The following is a 24,071-nucleotide window of genomic DNA, read 5'->3' on the forward strand; positions in this document are numbered from 1 at the left end:
ATATGAAATCTGAGAACTGATTTATGGAAGGCTCATCGCAATACAATATTTTTACAAGACAGACAAACTTGAACAACTGTTGAAATCTATGATTCAAATGTAGGTACTTTCTTTTGACTAATACTCCAAGTATTTGAATAATAATGTCATACATACAAAATTCTGAACTTTCAAGCTTACCTTCTAACTATCTTATAGATCTCTTTCAGTAAAATACATTTTCATCTGATAGTTGTGAATTTCTAATTCCTTTCTCTTAAACATCAGCAAGAACCAAGTCTAATTTATATCAAAACAAACAATTGTTCACACATCTGTACAGGTTCTAGTCAAGAGAACAAGGCCTGCAAAAAGATTGGTAGCCATGGTAATTCCATTGATTATTGGTAGCCATGGTAATTCCATTGACTATTCATGTATTTCTTAACATTTTGAGAAATAAAGAATAACGTTACCTGTTAAAAAAAGCGATAAGCTTATTTACAAATTGATTGAATATAAACTTATTTGTACTGTTTGTTCATTTAAATCCATGTACATGCATTTGATGCCACTGTCTCTATTCACGTCAGTTCTCGGTGAACCTTTGTCTGTAAAATGCCAGGGCTCTTTCATACATCAGTCGAACCCTTGCATCTGAAAGGGTGAAACAATATCTTTGAATACAGTCTGGGTAAACCTTTCACAGATGAATTCACGTGGGATAGTTTAGATGTTTTGCCACTGGGGGCGCTAATACTCCACTTTGGTCAAATGGCTAAAGTCTGCTCAAATACAAACAGCTGTGTCGATTTCATATAAACAATTAAATTATTTTGTTGTGTCTCGTTACAATTTTACCAGAACTTCATTTTCATGCACAAAATACTATTACTGTAATTTTGATGATGTAAAGATCAAATAATGATAAGGACTCCTAAGAGACTGACTGCTGATGTAAAATTGTGAAGTGCAGTGCAACCAGCATTAAGAGATAGAACATTCCTAGGCTAGCCTACCCAGCGTGTCCACACCTTGAGTGATGAAATATCGCTATCTTGTTCTTACATCACACTGCTGTATTTGGTCAACTTTAACCCTTTAAATGCTGACTCCCTAGCTTAGAGTGGTATGACAACATTACTAGAAACCATGGGTCCCCCCGAAAAAAAATATCCATTGTCAAAAATTTATTCTGTTTGCCATTCCTTGAAGAAATCATTTCCTTTATCATCAACCACAATGAATGCTGGGAAATCTTCTACTTCCACCTTCCAAATAGCTTCCATGCCAAGTTCTGGATATTCCAGTACTTCAACTTTCTTGATACAATTCTTTGCCAGGATAGCAGCTGGACCACCTATGGATCCCAAATAGAATCCACCATGTGTCTTACAGGCCTTTGTTACCTTTTGAAAAATACAAAATAATTTGTCAAACATTCTATCGTGAAATTCACAAGGCTCATACATATGTCATTTTTTCCGAAAACGGAAACACCTTGTTTCATGTTAGTAATACTGTACTTTAAATTCATGAAGAATAATGGACAGCATGGCAGTTTTGTCTAGGCTTGTACAAAAGTCCTGTACAAGTTTGCTTAATTTTATCAGTTATCAGAAGTTTGACTTTTACAACTTTCTGACAAAGTTTACAGGTATGACAAAAGAACATCCTCTCTGACAAGAAATCAACGACACTGAAAGATTCTCAGATAAAATTGCCTTCAGAATGGGATTCAGATACCAGATAGCATCTTACTTGTTCACTGTATTGACCTTTCCCTCTTTGTCATAGAGCTAGCTTCAGATTGGAATTCTGATACCGAATAGCATCTTACCTGTTTACTTCTATTGCCCTTTGCCAGCATAATCATAGAGCTAGCTTCAGATTGGAATTCTGATACCGAATAGCATCTTACCTGTTTACTTCTATTGCCCTTTGCCAGCATAATCATAGAACCGCCTTCAGATTGGAATTGGTCTACATATGAATCCATTCTACCAGCAGTAGTTGGTCCAAATGACCCTGACGCATAGCCCTGATGAAATAAATTGAATTTTAGACAGTGGAAAGGTTTTAATGAACATTAGACCCTGCAGCACGCTAGGCAATAATAACATGATAGACAGACACTAAACTAATAATCCTAGTACACTAATACCTAGTGTTAAAGTCTTTCATTTCAATTGATTTTATTAGTTATAAAAATGTGGAAGTTATATACAATGTAGGGTCATTGTACCAATATAGGTCCTTGCCTGGGATCATCGTTTACAGCAATATGATCATGACATCAACTGTGAAAAGTACTTTACAAATATGTACTGTTATATCATTTTCAAAACATAAAACATAATTTATAATGTATTAGAAAAGACACGTCAAACTGATATTTCTACACATCACAGTGAGAGCACAATTCCAGACCTATGTCAATGAAGAGTGTAGTCCATCTCACATCAAAGCCGCCCCCTTGTAGTTGGAAGATGGACCTATGTATGTAAGTAACACTACAGTGAAAACATATCAAAGGTTTTCAAAAAACTTATGTGACCATTTCCACCTCACTAATCAAATCTTAAAGGCCTCCACTTTAACAGCTGCTATGTCAGTGTAGATGTTTTCGTTGCAATGCTGTCAGGGGCTAGTTGATGATTTTGGGTTGTCATAACATATATATATATATTTTTTTTTTTTTCTTATTGCTGATGTGATTACTTGATTATTTCATTTTCCTCACTTGATATGTAAATTTGGTTGTTGTTTCTTCTACCTCTGGCAAATAAATAATAACTCCCAGTTACAACTTACTTCTGGTGTCTTTGCAGGTCCAGCATAATACACTGGATGATCTTTGATGTATTGTGGTAATCCAGCACCACTCTCCATTCTCTCTAACAACTTGGCATGTGCAATGTCCCTTGCTACAACTAGAGTACCTGTTAACTGTAGCCTTGTTTTGATTGGATACTCAGATAACATTTTAAGAATATCACTCATTGGCTGATTCAGGTTCACCTAGTAGGAAGATAGGGAGTATTAACATGTTAGAGCACCTCTCATTGGCTGGTTCAAGTTCACCTAGTAGGAACATAGGGAGCATAAAAATATTAGTCGCATCTTTCATTGGGTGATTCAAGTTGACCTACCAGGAAGATAGGGAGTCACAAACTATTACAGCATTTGTCATTGGTTGGTTTAAGTTGACCTAGTAGGAAGATAGGGAGTATTTAAATATCAAAAACATCTCTCACTGGCTGATTCAGTATTTTATCTCTCATTCACGTTAATTACAGAGAGAAAGACATCACAACTGATTTCTCTGCAGACTTCTCCAGTCATTTCACCTAAGGTGAATAACCTTTTCAGAGAGAGATCATGTGATGTCATTTAATACTGACCTTAACTACTTCTCCACTCAGGTCATCTGGTGTTATTTCTGGTAGATACTGAACTGGGTTGGTCTCCAACTGTTCTAAAAACACACCATCCTCTGTTATCTTTCCCATTGCCTGACAATACGAAGAACAGTTTAAACTGGTTTTGACTTCTCAAACTCATCTGTCTGTCAGCTAAATGCATTCACATTCTAGTTTCAACCAGTTTAAACTGGTTTTGCCTTGTCCAACTAAATGGTATTTCAAAGTGCATTCATATTTCAGTTTGAACCAGTTTGAACCGGTTTTGACATGTTCCAACTTACCTGTCTGTCAGCTGAGCATGATACACCAATACCAACAGGGCAAGATGCACCATGTCTTGGCATTCTAATAACTCTAACATCATGACAGAAATATTTTCCACCAAATTGAGCTCCAATTCCAGACCTTTGACTGAGGGCATGGATTTTCTCTTCCATTTCAATGTCTCTAAAAGCTCTTCCAAATTCATTCCCTGAAAACAAATCATTTTGTGATCAAATTCACTGTTCCAATATTGCTGTCAATTCTTATTTCGATAAGTATGAACACTAAGTATATTCTATATCATGTTGTATATATTACACTACACTTTCATCAACTTCCCAGGATCTAGTGGGTTTATTCATGCCAGATGAAGGCCAACCAGAGTAGTCAGTTTGACTTTTCAATTTGAAACATAAATAATCTGTGGTTCAATTGTAAAGAAAGTACTCCACATTTTCAACCAGGTTATGAAATATACCGGTACATACATCTTTTCAAAATATTCAAATCTAATGTATGACTTTGTTTTCAACGGGTCATATTGGGTATGTCTGTAAGTATTCCACCAGTCTGGCTAACTTTAATAGCACCAAAGGCACTGTCGAGGGCTTGGCCAAGCTTGCACACCACCAGTGGTACTGTCTTTTGTTTGGCAACCTTCTGAGCACAGATCTGAGGTCTTGTTACAAGACTACTATCACTCTGTATGTATTGTGTACAGCTCTGAAGTCTTGTTACAAGACTACTATCACTCTGTATGTATTGTGTACAGATCTGAAGTCTTGTTACAAGACTACTATCACTCTGTATGTATTGTGTACAGATCTGAGGTCTTGTTACAAGACTACTATCACTCTGTATGTATTGTGTACAGATCTGAGGTCTTTGTTACAAGACTACTATCACTCTGTATGTATTGTGTACAGATCTGAGGTCTTGTTACAAGACTACTATCACTCTGTATGTATTGTGTACAGATCTGAGGTCTTGTTACAAGACTACCATCCCTCTGTATGTATTGTGTACAGATCTGAGGTCTTGTTACAAGACTACTATCACTCTGTATGTATTGTGTACAGATCTGAGGTCTTGTTACAAGACTACTATCACTCTGTATGTATTGTGTACAGATCTGAAGTCTTGTTACAAGACTACTATCACTCTGTATGTATTGTGTACAGATCTGAGGTCTTGTTACAAGACTACTATCACTCTGTATGTATTGTGTACAGATCTGAGGTCTTGTTACAAGACTACCATCCCTCTGTATGTATTGTGTACAGATCTGAGGTCTTGTTACAAGACTACTATCACTCTGTATGTATTGTGTACAGATCTGAGGTCTTGTTACAAGACTACTATCACTCTGTATGTATTGTGTACAGATCTGAGGTCTTGTTACAAGACTACTATCACTCTGTATGTATTGTGTACCCAATGGTTTGACTAAATATGGTCATACCTGTTGTTGGCAAGTTGTCTAGGTATTTTGTAGATGCAAGTTTAACTGTTTTCAGCGTCAATTCAGCTGATAATCCACCAATAACAATAGCAAGATGATATGGTGGACATGCAGCAGTGCCTAATGTCTGAAAGAATGAAATACAGAATAAGATTCATTTAGCCAAGTGGTCAATTGGTAATAAAACAATTACTGTCAGTGTCAATTTTTTCAAATAATTCAATTAGATAAAACATGTATGAAAGTGACAGGATGATGTAATATCTAATACAGAGATGGCACAGACAGGTTTCATATTTAGTGTTAAATACAAACATTATAATACAAGAATAGTCACATATACATACAAATGGATACACACACACATATATATATATATATATATATATATATATATATATATATATATATATATATATATATATATATATATATATATATATATATATATATATATATATATATATATATATATATATATATATATATATATATATATATATATATATATATACTCATGCACCTGAAGTTCACAACTATACAGACAGACAGACAGACAGACATACATACAGACAGACACATTGAGAGACGTCATTTTTCTGTCTGTCTGTCTGTCTGTCTGTCTGTCTGTCTGTCTGTCTGTCTGTCTGTCTGTCTGTCTGTCTGTCTGTCTGTCTGTCTGTCTGTCTGTCTCTCTCTCTCTCTCTCTCTCTCTCTCTCTCTCTCTCTCTCTCTCTCTCTCTCTCTCTCTATTCTTACCTTGATTTTTTCATCAACAAATTTGAGTAGTTTCTCTGGAGTGAGTAAAGCTTTGGTTTGTTGAAACAGAAATGTTTTGTTAGCTGATCCTCCACCCTTGGCCATGAATAAGAAATCATATTGATTGCCTGGTGTAGCATATAATTCAATCTGTGCTGGTAAATTAGTTCCTGTGTTAGCTTCTTTGAACATGTCCAGTGGTGCTACCTGTCAACAAAACAGAATTTCAATACTGTGTACTGTAGTTTGCCATCTAAAAGTTTATTTTTATTCTGAGCAAATATATGAAAAAACTTATTATGGTAACAACAGTTCAAAAACATTATGGTCCAATAGTACTACCTGTGAATGTAAGAGAGAGTTTCAATCCTACTTCTGTATGTTTGTCTTTCTTTTCTGAGTTAGTACATAAACTGAAGGTAATAATAATACTGCAATAGCTAACTATGGTACTAATATTATTTTATGCTCTGAGATGCTCCAGTTATAGTCCATGGTGGATCAATTTTGGAAGTGAAGAGAACACAGTACAAGGTAAGATGTTTTGAAGATGGGAAGAAGTGACAGCCAATATACTGGGCATGATGGGAAGAAGTGATAGCCAATATGCTGACGTTATCTAACCTGTGAATATCTAAGATTGGTTCCTGTATATGTGTTATATACACCACGTGATAAGTGTTCTTCATCATTTCCATCAGTCCACACATTTTGACCTCTTTTACCTACAAGAAGGATATCAAGCCAAAACTTTGGTTAATGTTTGTCTTTTCAGATATGTAAAAACGGCAAACTCTGTTTTGAAGAAATATTAAGTACATATGCCAATTTTTAAAGTGAAATTCTGACTGAAAAGAACAAATAAACTTACCAATCACAATGGCTGTTACATTCTGATAACTTGTGAATAAAAATGGCAGATATATGCTAGTAACTTACCAATTACAATAGCTGTTCCAGTGTCTTGGCAACCAGGTAGCACCATACTTGCAGCAATATTAGCATTCTTCAGTAATTCCAGTGCAACAAATTTATCATTTGGCGACGCTTGAGGATCATCCAGTATTTTACGCAGTTGCTGGAATCAAAGACAAAATACAATATTACGATCATTATTATACTAAATGTGAGATGATTACCATCAAATGAACTGGTCTCAGTAAAATGTGTGATATCACAGTCTTACCTACTTTCAAATGAGAAGGGCTCAATAATTGTGTGATATTCACCCTGTCTTACCTACCTTTAAATGAGCTGGTCTCAGTAAACATGTACTATCAACCCTGTCTTACCTACCTTTAAATGAGCTGGTCTCAGTAAATGCGATATTGACCCTGTCTTACCTACCTTTAAATGAGCTGGTCTCAGTAATTGTGATATTGACCCTGTCTTACCTACCTTTAAATGAGCTGGTCTCAGTAAATGTGCAATGTCAATCATTGCTTGAGATGACAACATAGTGAGAGCTTCTGGTTCCACATTAAGTATTTTCCTACCACCAACTTCAATAGTTGATACAAAGTCACCTGACAAAGTATTAAAAAAAATAAATAAATAAATAAATAAAAAGAAGTCACCTGACAAGGAAAACAATACATATCAGTATATCACCACATCACCACGTAGTAGTTTTCCCGTAAACCCTTGCAGGAAATCCAAGCATTGGTGAACAAATGTTGAGAGAAGTTACATCAAAGTTGACGATTAAAGTCACCAAGGTGCCACTTTTTAACCCCAAATCATATGCAAGGTAATAAAACCACTATACAAAGGCAGAAATACGTCAAATTTGATTTTTCGTTTACAAGTAAAATTCCTTTACCTGTCAGTTTTTTGAACTTGGTATCATGTGGACGTTCTGGATCAAAGACATTTTGATAGTGGAATGGTTTGACTGCTGCAGTTGCTTTGTGTCGACTCACAATCTTGTGAAACTGTAGTAAGCCTTGACGAGCACACACCACCCCTTGTCTTGAAAACATCTATAAGGAAATAAAGGTATACATTGTATTAATAAATGGGGTATGGTTTGTAACTTTATGGAGTTTGGCGATTCATTTTTGGTTTCATTTGGAAATATTCTTATCATGCTATTTCAACCTTTGAACATTTTGAATTGTCTAAATGGTACAACACAAATCATAAATTTGTATTTGATAAAAAATTAAAATTAAAATTAACATAACCCAAATTCTTGGTTTCAAAGGTCCTTTGTGTATATTCAACTATAACAATGTATTTGACAATGATATAGTACACTTATACATTGGCAAGATTTCAAATAACATATTTAACATTGATAAAATATGATAAACCTGAATTCAAAATATTTCATGATTGAAATCCTTTGTAGCTACATGTACATTTAAAGGTCACACGAGGTCAGACCAGTTAGTAAAACCACAATACACACTCGTGTAATGTATATATGTGTTGTAATTCAATTAATATTTGGAAAGCAACGTTCATGTGTGCACTGTATCATGTGTGGTGGACTGGGGTCTGTCTGCCAACACTCAGTCAAAGGAAAAATGTGTTTTTGCATTTCACTAACAATCAGAGTGTAACCTCTGAAACAGACACTGCATGGGACTGATCTTTCTAGTAATATAATGCACTTCAAAATGAATTGTGAGACATATACAGACACACTGCAAGTGCAAGGTGACCCAGGGATGACCTTTAGGTAGGACATACTGAAAACCTTCAAAGTCTGTGTGATATTTGAGGTTTAAAGAGCATGGCATGTCATAATTCTAACCCTGTAAAATCACTATTTCCTTGGCAATTGCAGAAAATGCGAATGAAATCGTCGATCAAGCTCACCGGGTGATACACATCATTTGTTGACATGCACGTAAAATGGAAAGTGCCTCGACATCCATTGTAAGTGTTAGTAAATGTAATCTGTACTGTAGCGGACGAACGCCAATTAGAAGTTGGCAGGCGCACATGCACCAATAATCATAATTTTGATCATTGGCGTCAATGCAGGACTCTTCATCATTGTATATATTCAACAAACAACCGGTATACTTACTTTCCAAGGTAAATATCTCTTGAAACTAAGAAACCGGCGTCAGCTGCTAATGTGTGGTACGTTCCGGAAGATGTAATGTAACCTTTGACCTGGGATTTGACAGGCCAATCACAGGTCCCATAACTGTAAAGTTATTGTTGTCCAACCAGATTACAGATGGCAAAAGGCGCTGTATTTAAATAGAATCACATGTGTGTCGTCACCAGAAGCAATTTGTGTTGCATAGGATAGAAGGTCGTCAAAATATTTTGTGTCGAAAACTACATAGAATTCTCCTGCAAAGATGATGGATATATCAAAATTACTACTTCTCATGCTTGTAGTAGCCATACCGCTTGTTCATGGCTTATTTTGGGGTTCTTCGAAGTCAAAACAAGAAGAAACAAAGCAGAAAGACTTTGTCGTCAAAAATACCCGTGCTCCTTTTGAAATGAAGACAATGGACGAAAAGTTCGTGGCAAGTGCACAACAATATCTCTCGGAATTGTCTGAACTGGACGTATGCCACCACAAAGTAAGTATTCTAAAGTAATATTTGTCACAATGTGGAGTTTCTGCCTACAGCCTTGAACTGAGGGTGTAAAACGATATCAATTTTGCAACTATATTTCTTACAGACGAATTTTTTCAAAAAAAAACAAAAAACAAAAAACAAAAACAAAAAATTTCTGACATTGTAAAAGCCGATAAAATTTAGACAGTCTAAAACTACATTTAGACTTTTGGACACGTTTTGTATAATGTAGAAGCGTTTCCACTCATTTGTGAAGATACAAAGCAGGGGTATGCTAGGGAGTCTTATCCTATTCCTATCTGTAGCCTTACCCTAATCCTAACTCCCTAGCTTGTATACAAATGTGTATATTTTGTACAGCCAGCCCACTATTCTAATAGCTTCTACATTCTTGTCATTTATCAATTTTATGGACAAAAGTTGTAATAGGCACTGGTGATATCTAGTTGTAATAATTGCAGCAGTATTTTTTGTGTCTGCACTTCTTGTTTCATGGGTTTGTACTCAAAATTATTAGAGTGGAAACACTGAAACAATAAAAGCACAAATAAATAGTTATTTTATATTGAGTATAAACATTGGAACAATACAAAAGTTAAAAAACTAAAACTTGAAAATAGGTGGGTTACCGTTACCTTGTTTTATTAAGAGTTGATCTCAACATAGAGGTAGGAGTTCCTGGGCTGATAGTGCCTCCATGATCTTATTATTAACCTTGGACCTTTAACCCCAGTCAGGATATTACTCATCATGATTTGTACCAATGATTGCCATGGAAACCAAGGTTATTTTTGATGAAGTTGCAAGTTTTTCATAGCAAAATGAAATATTTGCTGATACTCATCGGATGGATTCTTGCTGATCATTAGTTGTGAATTCTTTGTACTTCTTCACTATTGACTATTTTTCTGTTTTTGTGAACTAAAAATGTTAACAGAAATAAAAGTTGTTGACAGTGGCAATATAAATTTACAGCTAGCAAAATATTTGTGTACTTTTTGAGGAAAAGTGGACTTGATTTTTCATAAAGAATGTTGGACAAGTGTAAACATAATCTAAATTTTTAAAAATCAAGGTTTTAATTATCGGCAATAAATTTAAAAAACTGGCCAAGCATTAATTGAGTCAGTGTTCATGTACAGTTTATACAATTTACTTAAAATGAAATGTTTCTGCTAAACTGTCCACTAAATACCCCACTAACTTTAGACTTTGTATCAATTTAATGCAGGTTGTTGCAAAGTTAAGAAGTTCTTGCCATGAAATAGCAGAGGAAGATTTGGCTAAACTGAGTGTGTCATTGCTAAACTGTCAATCAGAGGCAGAGGGAAGACCAACTTATACTTGTACTGAAGACATGGTAAGTGTTACTCTTCCACATTTGTATATTCACGTATTGGAAACAAATAGTTTAATTGCAGCGGTGCTCAATTCTGATATAATCCTCTATTCAGGGATTCATAAAATGTATAGAGAATTTGTTGTATTTTTAAATGCTTTTATTTGTTCATGTGTGTATTTGTCAGTTTGTCTTTTTAAAGCCTTTCTTGTTTTTAAATGTTTTTTTTTTATGTATAGATTTTATCTATGGGATGTTTATGAGCGTGTTGGCATTCTTTTCTCTCCCGAAATAAAGTTTAATAATAATAATAATAACCATCCCTACCTTGACCCATTTGACCTTGAACCATTGTGTATTTAACATACCTATTAACTTGAAGGACTATCCAGTATGCCCTCTAAGCCAATTTAATGTGCCACTTATGCACACATAATTTCTAGTGGACGCACCAAAATTTGGTGTTCTCCTATCTCTTACTACATACATGTGGCGACTCACAAGAAATCAGTTTTTATCATTTTGACTTGCAACAACAAAATTTAGCTATAGATCATTAGAGGGCATACTGGTGGTGATTCGCAAGAAATGACATTTTTTTATCATTTTGAATCACAACAACAAAATTTAGCTATCATCAGAAGAGGGCACACTGTATTACACTATTCCACTATCCTAAATGAAATTTCGATTTTTTTGAATTTTCACTGTCCTTCCAAATCTACTGACTCCCATTTCCAGCTGGTATTAAGCCACACCCCACCATGCACATAATGTGTGTAAAACATTTGCATAAATTTGAATATACATGTGTTGACAGTCATATTTAGATATACTGAATGTGCAATTTAAATATGTCTAATAATTATGTATTCAACCAATCAAGGACTATGATGAAATTCCATTCAAGACCAGCTGGAAGTAGGAGTCAGAGTAGACCTGGAAAACAAGCAAAAATTCAAAAATCAAAATGTCAGTTAGGATAGCGGAATAGTGTAGTAGAAACATAGTCCTTCAAATCTACTGGTATAGGCAGGCTATTGTGTCTTATCCCATGTTATGCCCCAAAACTGTAAGTATTGATTCATTGAAAGTTTAGAGGAGAGTATCAATGCACAGAACAAGGACTTTTTTGAAAAACCATATCAACATGTACAAGTTGAACTAGAGGCAAGTGATCAACATCATTACTGTAGTTGTTTGGTATATGTAATTGTAAGCTTGCAATAGGCCATTCCAGACTGCAATCTGGAAATTTAGAATACAGCGCCCTCGCTCAAATAGGGGTATCATCACCTCACAGTACCATTTCTTGTCCCTTGGTATTCTGTAGAAGTGGACATCAGAGATGTTTTTTTTGCATTGTTCAGACACTGAGGAAAGCAGCAGTGCTCTATGATTAACCTAGTATTACCTATACCATGTATACCCCCAAGGTACACACAGATAGGAAGTAGAGCGCTACAATGGCAAATTTTGGAAAGGCCTATACTCATATGTTGTCTGACAATAATTGTGATGTACAGATGTATACAATTACATTGTAGTGTTTTTGGTAAGAGTTTCCTAATCCTGATAAGAGAAAGGGGTAAATGACACCTTGGTGCCCATACAATCTACCACAAATTTGTATGGGAACCCTGGTAAAATTACTGGAGAACTCCGGTAGATTTCAACGGCTTATTGTAATCATTGCACACATATGGAGAAAGTTTCTTTCCTGTTATAGTATACTATATATTGTAAAATTCATTTTTCCTTGATTTCAGAGCTTAGCAGAGTGTACATCTGCTATGGATGGTACAACATGGAATGCATACCATATTATGAGTAACAGAGCTAAAGCTGTGTGTTATTCTGTCAGACAACAACAATTCCAGTATAAAACTGAATATACAGTGAATCAACTGGCCAGTACTGCAGAAGGACAACTACATGTCTTGAAACATCTACAGGTATAATAGTAATACTTTTGTTGATTAATGATATAGACAAGACGACTTGCAAATTAGCCATGTGTTAATGTAGTAGAAAATTAACTTTTGTATTGTAAATTATACAGAAGAGGATTTAAGGAACTTCATACGTAGAAAACAGAAATCTGAGTGTCATTTCTCTTGTCACATTTTGTCATGTCAAGTGTCATCACATAGTGTCATATCTCGTGTCATATCTCATGTCACATTTTCTCATGTCAAGTGTCATATCTCGTGTCACATTTTCTCATAAGTGTCACATCTCGTGTCACATTTTCTCATGTCAAGTGTCATATCTTGTGTCACATTTTGTCCTGTCAAGTGTCATATCTCTTGTCACATTTTCTCATGTCAAGTGTCACATAGTGCCATATCTTGTGTCACATTTTGTCATCACAGTGTCATATCTCTTGTCACATTTTCTCACATCAAGTGTTATCACAAAGTGGCTAAGTGTTAACTGTTAACTGTTATGTCAAGTGTCGTCGCATTGTGTCTTGTCACATTATGGGGTCAAGTGTTGTTACATAGTGTCATGTAAATTAAAAGTCTTCTCATTGTCTTGTGTTGATTCCAGGACAGCCATGAAGACTTGCAGGAGTCTACTGAGACTGTAGTCAGAACAATGACAATAGGACAACAGGAGTTGGTAGTAAAACAACAGAGATTGAAAATGACACAGGTATGTTTACAAACAACAAAGATTGAAAATGACACAGGTATGTTTACAAACAACACAGATTGAAAATGACACAGGTATGTTTAGTTTATTTGTTTATATGTTATAATACAGGCCTAGGTGACAGAGGTCAGGTTAACACAGTAAAGATTGAAAACAACACATCGTCTCAGTTAACATAGCTGTTTTTATAATATACCTAGTGATAATGCTGTGCCATGATTCGCTAGAATCAGTCACGTGATAGGAAAATAGAATGACTATTTCCCTAGGGAAATAGTCCCATCAACTTTTACATGGTCACGTGACCACCATGCGTTCACAGCAGGTCAAAATGGCACCTTCTGACGATGTCGTCTGCCACCGCGAGTTCACAGCATGAGGTATATTATAAAACACATATTGCCTGGCCTATATTCGGGCTATAGCACCCGTTCATTACCCCCTCGTGACTGTGAGTTACCAGAATCACATGCTATTTCCCTCGGCCTTTGGCCTCGGGAAATAGCATATGATTCTGGTAACTCACAGTCCCTCGGGTGTAATAAACGGGTGCTATAGCCCTCATGGCCAGGCAATATGTGTTCAATATACATCGTGACTTGTATGGTATGAAAACAAAACATCCCCATCAGGGCTCAAAATTAACACTAACAGTAGTCCATTTCCCACAGACCACCAATTCAGCAGTAGTCCCATTGCCCACAGACTACCAATTCTTGTCATGGGGCTACCATAATTTGCTGATTGTAGCCCACTCAGGCTACCACTAATTATGTGATGAGGATGGAAGATTAATGGACATGAAAATATTTTAATAACACACATATTTCCAATAGAGGAAATCTGTTTTCAGTTCAGGATATCGGAGTACAGGTCACAATCCTTGGGCTATCAATTTCTGAAATTGGTAGCCCACTAGGACTACCAAAGAAAAAAGTTAATTTCGAGCCCTGCCCATGATTTTACACCCGTTGAAATTTATTTATTAGTCCCTGTCTATTTATTATTTCCTGTGATTTTACACAATTCAAATCTATTCTATAGTTTCAGATGCAGAGTAATATTATGGAGAACCTGAAGGCGTTAACTCAAGAAAAGGCATTGATGGCAGCAGGACATCATGAATTTGCCCAGAGAATAGAATATCTGAAAACTCTACTAGGTAAAATATACCACACTTTATAGAATTCTGTATACATGTACACACATGAGTTTGCCCAGAGAATAGAATATCTGAAAACTCTACTAGGTAAAATATACCACACTTTATAGAATTCTATATACATGTACACACATGAGTTTGCCCAGAGAATAGAATATCTGAAAACTCTACTAGGTAAAATATACCACACTTTATAGAATTCAATATACATGTATACACATCATGAGTTTGCCCAGAGAATAGAATATCTGAAAACTCTACTAGGTAAAATATACCACACTATATAGAATTCCATATACATGTATACACATCATGAATTTGCCCAGAGAATAGAATATCTGAAAACTCTACGAGGTAAAATATACCACACTTTATAGAATTCTGTATACATGTATACACATCATGAATTTGCCCAGAGAATAGAATATCTGAAAACTCTACGAGGTAAAATATACCACACTTTATAGAATTCAATATACATGTATACACATCATGAGTTTGCCCAGAGAATAGAATATCTGAAAACTCTACTAGGTAAAATATACTACAGGGCTTGAAATTGACAGTAGTCCCGTGTCCACAGACTACCAATTCTTGTCATGGGACTGCCATAATTAATTTGCAGCTGGTAGCCCAATCAGGTTACCACTGATTATGCGATGATTTTAAAGCATGAAAGATTTACAGACATAAAAGTATTTTAATAACAAACATATTTCCAATAGAGGAACCCTGTTTTCAGTTTAGAAATGTTCAACTACTTTCTGAGATTGGTAGCCCACTAGGACTACCAAAGAAAAAAGTTAATTTCAAGCCCTGTGTAAATATAGAATTCCATATACATATACTTTACAAATTGAAGGGGTGTGGCTATAGTAGTTGTCCCCAGGGCTTCATGGAGTTGGTCCCTGTTTATATTTGGGGAAGAATTTCTGATCCATATGGCCTCTGTCATCCAATGCATCTTTTTTTTTCAATTTCCAAATTTCAACTACATGTACTTTCACACCTTCTCAGTCTGTAAGAATTGTTGAATCATTGGTTTTCAGATATCAGGCATACCATCACAGTGTTTTTGCTAAGGTTGGAGAAGCCCAGGTATAGTAACAGAAATGGTGAAAGGTATAAAAGTTGCATAGTTCCATTACAATCTACCATAATTTTGTTTGGTAACCCCGGTAAAATGACTGAGGAACTCCGGTAGATTTTACCTGCTTACCACACTTAAGAAAAGCACTGCATCAGTTGCAATCTTTGATACATCGTGTGTAGTTTTTTGAAATAACAACCATTTTCCTCTGTACAGAGAATACCAGTACTCAGTTAATGGCACACGGTATGGATGCAAGAACTAACCATCAACAATTGTTAGATGATCTATCACATATCGGAGACAAAGCTGTTGAAATCTGGCACAAAATTAGTAAGCAATATGATTTTATTACTGAAACGGTAACAACATACAACACAACTTTATTGCTGTAATATTACTAATAATCTTTAATTATCTTCAGATGGAAATTCATCTGTTTTGGTAAACCATAGTATCAAATAGAACTTTTGTTCTAAACACAAACTTGAAAATTTTACCTTAAATTTTCAACTGCACACTTCATTGAAACAGAGAAAGAGGGCAATACAAACTTCCCGGCACCTATGACCCCTTATTAGGCTCGCATGTACTGAATAGTGGGGCTGTTTGTTGACAAAATGTGAAGGTGTGCAGTTGAAAATTTAAAGTAAAATTTTCAAGTTTGTGTTTATGTTTGGAACAAAAGTTCAATTCTGGATAATTTAAGGATATGGTTGTCTCCCAAGAAGTCCAGTGAGGACCATCCCTCATTGTTCAGTGTTGATGCAAGAGTGCACGGTGAAAACCAGCATTGTTTGAAAGTCAAACTGAATGACACTCTGATCACTTACAGCATGGCCAATTTATTCAATCCCAGACCAGGGCTTAAACCCTGACTGCATTACTTACTGTACAGTCAATTTAACTATGTTGAACATGCCTCTGTAACCATGATCATTATTCTATGTTCAGTTATGTACATTTAAGGCGCATGGGCTACAGTACGGAATAAAATTATTATTATTACTTAATGTACAGACAAGTGGTTTAATCTCTCAAACACTGATAATTAACCCTAAGCAGTAATGATAGAAAGAAATAAAGGAAAATTGTGACACAAAGTTTGTAAGGTAACACTTTAGTGCACCATCATGTTTTAGCGCTTAGAATACCATGTATAATACGGCTATTTTTTCATTAACTCAGACGGCAGTACCCAACAAATGATGGATAATCAACTTGATACTGTACAGCACCATGAAAGTATGCTAGCTAATTTAAAGAAAATGAATGAAACAGCCAACCATATTGTGGAATTCTTATCCAAGATGCAAACAGGAATTGATAAGAAACTTGGTTGGATTAGCACTATGGTTGGTGGAACAGGTGAGTGAAACATGTTATCAAATAATTTTCAGGAAAGACAATGTCTACAATCATAATTTTTGTGAAACTTATCAATCTTCAGTGTTTACAGCAAATACAATTATTACTCCTTATATGGACCAATAGTGGCACAATGGCCCTTTAGACTTCCGCAACTCACAGGTAGAGCATACATTCCATTGCAGCCTCTATTAGTGCATGGGGTTAGGGCATTCACATTGCAATTTCTATCAGTGTGCCCTCTAATGATAGCGAAATTTTGTTGTTGTGAGTCAAAATGATAAAACTGACATTTCTTGTGAGTCACCACATAGTAAGAGATGGGGGAATATCAAATTTTGGTGCGTCACTAGAAATTGTGCATCATCTCTATCCTACCTGGTCCCCAATTACAAAACAGGGTTGGGTTGACTGGGGCATAATTGTGGTTCAAATCTTGTCAAAGGATATTAGCTACTAAGAACAAAACTTGAGCAATGAGGCTTGAATCCACAACCTGCAGATTGTGACTGTAGCCATTTGACCATTACAACTCCACTGTTGTTTATAAATGGACTGTCTAAGCATTAGCTGACACCATGATGTTGTTAAAAAAAGTTGAAAATGTCTCATTGATATAGATAGTGACCATCTGGATTAGAATTTATTTTCAATTTTTAATAATTATTTAAAACAACTTTAGTATGTTTTTGTCCTTGAAAAACAACGTAAAATAACATCAAGTCCATGTTTATAACTTTGAGTCAATAAATTACAAATAATGTTAAAATTTTGTTATTGTATGTACAATAACAAATATTTCACACGTGTTAAAAATGTTTTACAATGTATTGAGTTACTAACAAGGCTGTGTTATACATTATTTCACATTCTTTTTTCTAGTAGAAAAACCTAGTACAGTTATTTATAAATTAGAAATCCAAAATAAATACCCAATTCTCATCCATTTGGCCACTTAATACAATTCTCGCTATCTGCAATACAATTCTATGCATCGCTAAGGAGTCAAATGGAACGCAGTCTCGCGACCGCGCTTGCATTTGTCGACACCTACACTTCCGGTCGCCTATGTCAATACATGTGAATGTTTCTTCCCAACAGTTTAATTTGTAACAAATAAGATAAACGCAAGTTTTAAGCTCATATAATTATAGAGGTGGGAAATTTAAATATGTACAGTATCTTTCCAGAGCAAAATTACAAGAGATGTCTACAACTGAAAATGGGAAAGAAACATTCCTGTGTATTAGCATAGCTGACCGGAAGTGTAGTTGTCGACATTAGAACGCGTTGTCGCGCGACTTCGTTCCATTTGACCCCACAGTGATGTGTAGAATTGTATTGCAGGTAGCGAGAATTATATAAAATTGAATTTGGCTGATCGACCAGTGAATTACCCTTTAAAAAATTATCCTGTTTTCTATTTGTAGGTGATCAATTATCCATGGTGATGACATGTGTCTGTCATATCCTCTACTTCATCATGACCTGTATCTTAGTCACATTTCTACAAACACCGATGTTATCTAGATTTGTACTCTTGGTTTTAGTTCCACTCAATGCAGTATCTGAAATCAAACACAAGAAAAGTTTGGATTTTGCATCGTTGTCATGGTTTCTAGGTCTAACCATAATGGGTAGGTGTCATTGCATTCTGTTTTTTTTCCAATCTTTCCAATGACCACAATGAGAATATGTGGCATTGCTTTCTTGTGTTATCCCTGGCATTACTTTCAATGTATATTTTTACATTTATGTTATTGCCAAACACTAAATCTACACCTGTATTATATCATATACATTTATTTATATTTGCATAACTTGTCCTAGATTTGTTAGTAACAGTAAGTTCATATATAGGAGTGGTACATGTACCTTCCAGGATATGTATTGATATAAAGTTAGTTACTTACATTTATTTAATAAACTTTGACAACAGACAGGAAGACCACATATGTGGCTAACATCTATAAATGTGGATACCAGGATTCAGAGTCAATGCAGGAGAAAATTAGTGAAAATGTTTACTATGCTCTTACTTATATTGTGGCAAATTTAATCAAACCCACACTTGGGCTCAAATCCTGGTCACAATAGTAAAAAGCAAGTTACAGTGGCAAGAGGCAAGTGGGTTTAACGACTCAGTCACTTACCATCCCTCTACATGGTGTAGTTGTAGCCTGTTTTTACCTGTTAATAACTTGACTTTTGTTCATCATTTTTCCCACCAGCCAACTGGTTTTATATCTTCGTTTATTCAATAATCCAACAAAGATACAAGTCAAGAAATTCAGAACAAAACAGATATAAAACCTCTCAGCAAATATCTGAAGATTTATTATCGACGTCATGTGGTGGTTCTAGCCTTGCTTTGACAGAAAGGTATGTGTAATGTGCAGAGCCAATTACAGCACAGCTCTCTTCAATGATGTGTGGATGTCCCAGCCAATCCTTTGCTTTGACAGAAGAGTGATCTAATATTCTGAATTTGAGATTGACCAATTGCGCCGCATCTTTCTTTGTACACACACACACACACACACACACACACACACACACACACACACACAAGCATTCTGTATGGTAATACATGCATCAAAATTTTAAAATCCATGAATATGAAACATGTGTACATATGCTACATGTACAAGTGTCTGACTTCTAAACTTAATGTATACTGTGGATATCAAGGGTATGTTTATAGATGTATCAACATAACCACAAGTATTCTCTATATTTCAATTGCAACACTTCATAAGATTAATTTAGTTCATCATTCATAAAACAAATGTTCTTGTAATGAATGCAAGCAAATGAACAAACCTAGATATACGATGAAAAATATGTAAGATTTTTTTTTCATAATCAGGCAAAATAGCAAGAAACTTATATGGGGGCGGGGGAGGGGGGGGGGGACTCCTGGAATAATGACTCGAAAAGTCGGGGACGATTACTTGCACGGAGCCCACAGGTGCTATATTTGCCAGGCCTGGGTGACTCTGGGATAGCCTGTGGACTGACTTGGAAAGCCTTGACAGTTCCACAGCAACGTGATATAGAGCGTGCAGCATAGCCCTGTCACGTAGTCCCAAACCCGAATGGATCTCTGTAGCATTTGTGTTTGTTTGTTTGTGTGTATTTGTCTGCATAACAGAAAATCGCTGGGAGGAATTCCCAGGACAAAAATTAAAAAAAACAACAAAAAAACTTATATGACATATTAATATGTTTAAGCCCTTCGATAGTAGGCCTAAAAAAAATTATGTGGTTCTAATTACACTCAATTTTAGAATAGGTGGGGTAGATTATTTAAAAAGAAACATTTTTTTTTTCATGTGCGAGTGTCTAGTTCAGGTAGTTATGTTTTCCGTTGTTTTCCATATACCATTCCAAAATTTTTTTGAGAAAACTAACTAACACTGGTACTTTGTTTCTGTTGCAGTGAAAAGAAATTAACAGCTGTGGTGAAAGAAGCTGTATCTCAGGAGGTGAAAAAACTCATCAATGGTATGGCTTTACAATTTTCATTGTTGACTACTGTATTAGGATGTAGGTATCTTGTTTTATTACCATATAAGGATGTAGGCACCTTGTTGACTACCATATTGAGGATGTAGGTACCGAGTTTTATTACCATATAAGGATATAGGGACCTTGTTTTATTACCATATACGGATGTAGGGACCTTGTTTTATTACCATATAAGGATGTACACATATTGCCGTATTAGGAAGCAGGTACCTAGTTTTATTACCATATAAGGATGTAGGAGTGGGACCTTGTTTTATTAGCATATAAGGATGTACACATATCGTATGAGTACCAATGATATTAGGAAGTTGGCACCTTGTTTGATTACAACGTTAATGTTTACTAGTGTTTTGTTTCAATCATAGCCAACCACCAACTATCATTAGTTTATTTTGATTTAGTGCTACAAAGCCTTCATATTTTACATTTCTTTCATTTCTGTCTTAGTTGTACTGGATGGATGGAGTCTAGACAACCACCTATGTCGGGGTAAGTTTATTTCCCATCATGCACTATTCAAAATGGTGGAGGAATTGTTCTTCAAAATCTGCTAATGTTTTGTGCAGTACTATCTATGTCAGGATATTTGTGTGTGGAAAACCAGTATCAAAAAACATTGTGATGTGGAAAAAATTCAAAATGGCACATCAGTGTTTCCCTTTTTTAACTGACACGTTTTCTAAATACTAAATATAATACTTATTGGAAAATCTGGCCTACGTCAAGTAGATCTTGTCATCTATGATACGTCAAATTAAAGATGTATCTACACTTATGTAATCAGCCAGTTCACTTTGCCTGTTTAGTATACATTCCCCATGTTAGTTCTGTTGTAGCCATCAGGGATGTAGCTAATAACAGGAGCTCGTAAGTTGTGAAAATTAGGAAGATATTACTGCTACTTTTCACAATTTACCAGCTTTTAACAAAGAATATTCAAATAAATTCCTGAAAAAGTAGCCGGCAAACGTTGTGGAATATCCGGTTGTTATTACCGGCTACTGGCTGTTATCAACATCCCTGATCATGTCCTATCTATCCGATAGCCTGACATCTACTTTAAGTAGGATGGCTTGATAAATAACACATAGAATAGTACCAAAAGTTACAGCTTAGATGCAAATAAATACTCGAGACAATTTCTGAAGGATGTCCGCTGGGAGGCTGTCCTTATGTCATTCATATTTCATGTTTTCATATTTATATATTATAGAATCCATCACACAGTCTGAAGCAACGCCTTCCGAAATCACCAGGATTTCATCTAGTTGTCAAGATGATACAAGTTCCATGAATGTGTTGCATCTACCTTCTCTGAACACTACACTGAATGACAGATCAACAGTGCACTATACCCATGACAACAGTGACCATGACAACAGTTACCATGTCAGCAATACAGTGGTATGTCCTACTGTATCTCCAATCAATTCAAGTATTCTGACACCACACTCGGTTACAACTACACCAATGCCAGCAGTACATGTCCAAGATAATGATGCTTTAGGTACAGTACCATCACCATCACCATCACCATCACTGGATTTGGTCAAAAAACAACTGGATAAGATGATGGATGTTGCCATGGATACACCTGCAAGGTTACGAAGGAGTTCAATCTCCAGTGTATCAACAAATATCAGGTAAGACTGCGTTGCCATGGATTTATTGGTTGATATTTTGTACTATAGAGACATCTTGCTGAATAACAAAATGGAATTATACAAACTAAATACTACATAAGCCTGAACATTTCCATCAGACTGCACATTTTACTTAATTTCAATGAAAAAAGAAACCCAAAAATATGTAGTTTGTTTAAATTATTGTTATACTATATAGTAACTATATTGTACAAAGCAAATGGCAATGCTAATCACAGTCTCCAGTAGCCAAATGCTAACTTTCAATACAGTCCAACTGTGTATTTGAACCATGACTGGATACCATCTCCCACCTATTTACAACAGTCAACTCTCAGGTGATACCACTTGGAGGTCACCTGACCATTACAACATAACATCATTACGCTGATGTCTGAGTGATTTGGATGAAAGCTACGTAGTCGCTTCAAAAAGTAGATTCCAATAAGGTAACTTCACTAATATGAAGGGGGTATATCCTCCCCCCTTTCAGCCGAAGTCAGGAAGCAAAATCATATATTTATTCACAATATGAAGTGAACACTTTTTAACTGCTCTTGGATGCTGAGTAGAGAGAAATAAAACTCTGACAATATTTCATTTAATCATTAATTATACTTTATTTGTATATATCTTATGTCTGATTCTTGGATAAAAGGTTGCGGAAAACATGAATTTGACTGCGAGAGCAGATGTAGGGAGACCTTTCGCAAGTAGCGCACAACTTAGCAGGAACACTGCAGTGTGGTTGTATCAAACAGCTGCCGAATTGTAACTTGCAATGAGCTGTAAATATTTTAGTCTACAGACAAAGCTATTCATTGTATGCAACATTGTTGCTTTGTCTGTTGCCTGTGTAACAGTACCACCTAAGTTGACAGATATTAACTGCAGATGTGTAACCCAATGATGATTATCATCATACACATACATTATGACTGGTTAATAAACATATTTTTATTTTGTAGTGTCAGCTCCACTGGAACACCTCGCAGACCATGCCATGGTATAACCAAGACAGGACTTCGATGCAAGAGATCTGCTGTGAGAGGCAAAGACTACTGCTCTACACATCAGTCATAGATAGGATGTGAGAGATCTGCTGTGACAGGCAAAGACGACTGACCAGTCATAGATGGAATGTGAGAGATCAGCTGTGTGACACTCTACACATCAGTCATAGATAGAGGATACTCTTGATCATTCGATATTTCTTTGTCCGTTTCTCTTTCACATTCACACATCCACACACTTGCTTTATCTCTCTGTGAAAGCTCAAGAACGAATACACAGGACAAATTGTAAGTAGTAAATTTATTCATATTTTGCAAGTCATAAATGTTATGATGTAGTTTATCCACAAATATGTGCAATCCATAGATGCAATGTCATTGTATGCAACTCCAGGAAATAAAGGTATTGTCATAAACTTTGAATTCTTGAGACTCATTCCATGATTTCACATCACACACATTTTTTTTTGCCAGGAAACATAAAATATTGAAACTCTACTTCATCTCTATTGATCTCGCACTGCTCCACCATTGCATCATGGAACTTCATATGTATTAGATGCATACTGAATATTCATGACTCCTAAATGCATATTACCTTTAGATAAAGTCATGAATATTCAGTGTGCATCTAATACATATGAATGTATGTTAAGTCCCATGATGCAACAGTGGACCAGTGTGAGAACAGTAAAGGTGAAAAGTGTGTTTCCTGGCAATCGTGAAAAAAATTAAATGGTATGAAATCATGACTTGACTCTCCGGAACACAAATTTTATGAATATCCATTATTTCCTGAAGTGCCGTTTCCCTTTATCAACACT

General features: G+C 35.6%; 2 protein-coding genes across 2 annotated transcripts; one reads left to right on the top strand and one right to left on the bottom strand.

Moving 5' to 3' along the window:
• Positions 1-36: 36 nt before the first annotated feature.
• Positions 37-8,997, bottom strand: LOC144451539 (fumarate hydratase class I, aerobic-like). Its single transcript, XM_078142415.1, has 12 exons — positions 8,930-8,997; positions 7,712-7,871; positions 7,288-7,415; positions 6,829-6,967; positions 6,514-6,614; positions 5,890-6,096; positions 5,131-5,257; positions 3,686-3,876; positions 3,384-3,494; positions 2,794-3,000; positions 1,901-2,020; positions 37-1,388 (listed from the first exon to the last, which is right to left on the bottom strand). The coding sequence occupies exons 2-12, from the start codon at positions 7,869-7,871 to the stop codon at positions 1,170-1,172; spliced, it is 1,710 nt and encodes a 569-aa protein (XP_077998541.1). The 5' UTR covers positions 8,930-8,997; the 3' UTR covers positions 37-1,169.
• A 215-nt stretch (positions 8,998-9,212) lies between these two features.
• On the top strand, positions 9,213-23,317 carry LOC144451706 (protein brambleberry-like). Its single transcript, XM_078142609.1, has 14 exons — positions 9,213-9,443; positions 10,675-10,803; positions 12,552-12,737; positions 13,336-13,440; positions 14,485-14,602; positions 15,228-15,230; positions 15,909-16,025; positions 16,881-17,060; positions 18,491-18,697; positions 19,292-19,442; positions 20,503-20,609; positions 21,039-21,080; positions 21,805-22,234; positions 23,203-23,317. Exons 1-14 carry the CDS (start codon positions 9,213-9,215, stop codon positions 23,315-23,317), a joined length of 2,121 nt encoding a protein of 706 aa, XP_077998735.1.
• Positions 23,318-24,071: the final 754 nt, after the last annotated feature.

This window comes from Glandiceps talaboti, chromosome 21 (assembly GCF_964340395.1).
Source record: "Glandiceps talaboti chromosome 21, keGlaTala1.1, whole genome shotgun sequence".
NCBI classification, from domain to species: Eukaryota; Metazoa; Hemichordata; class Enteropneusta; family Spengelidae; genus Glandiceps; species Glandiceps talaboti.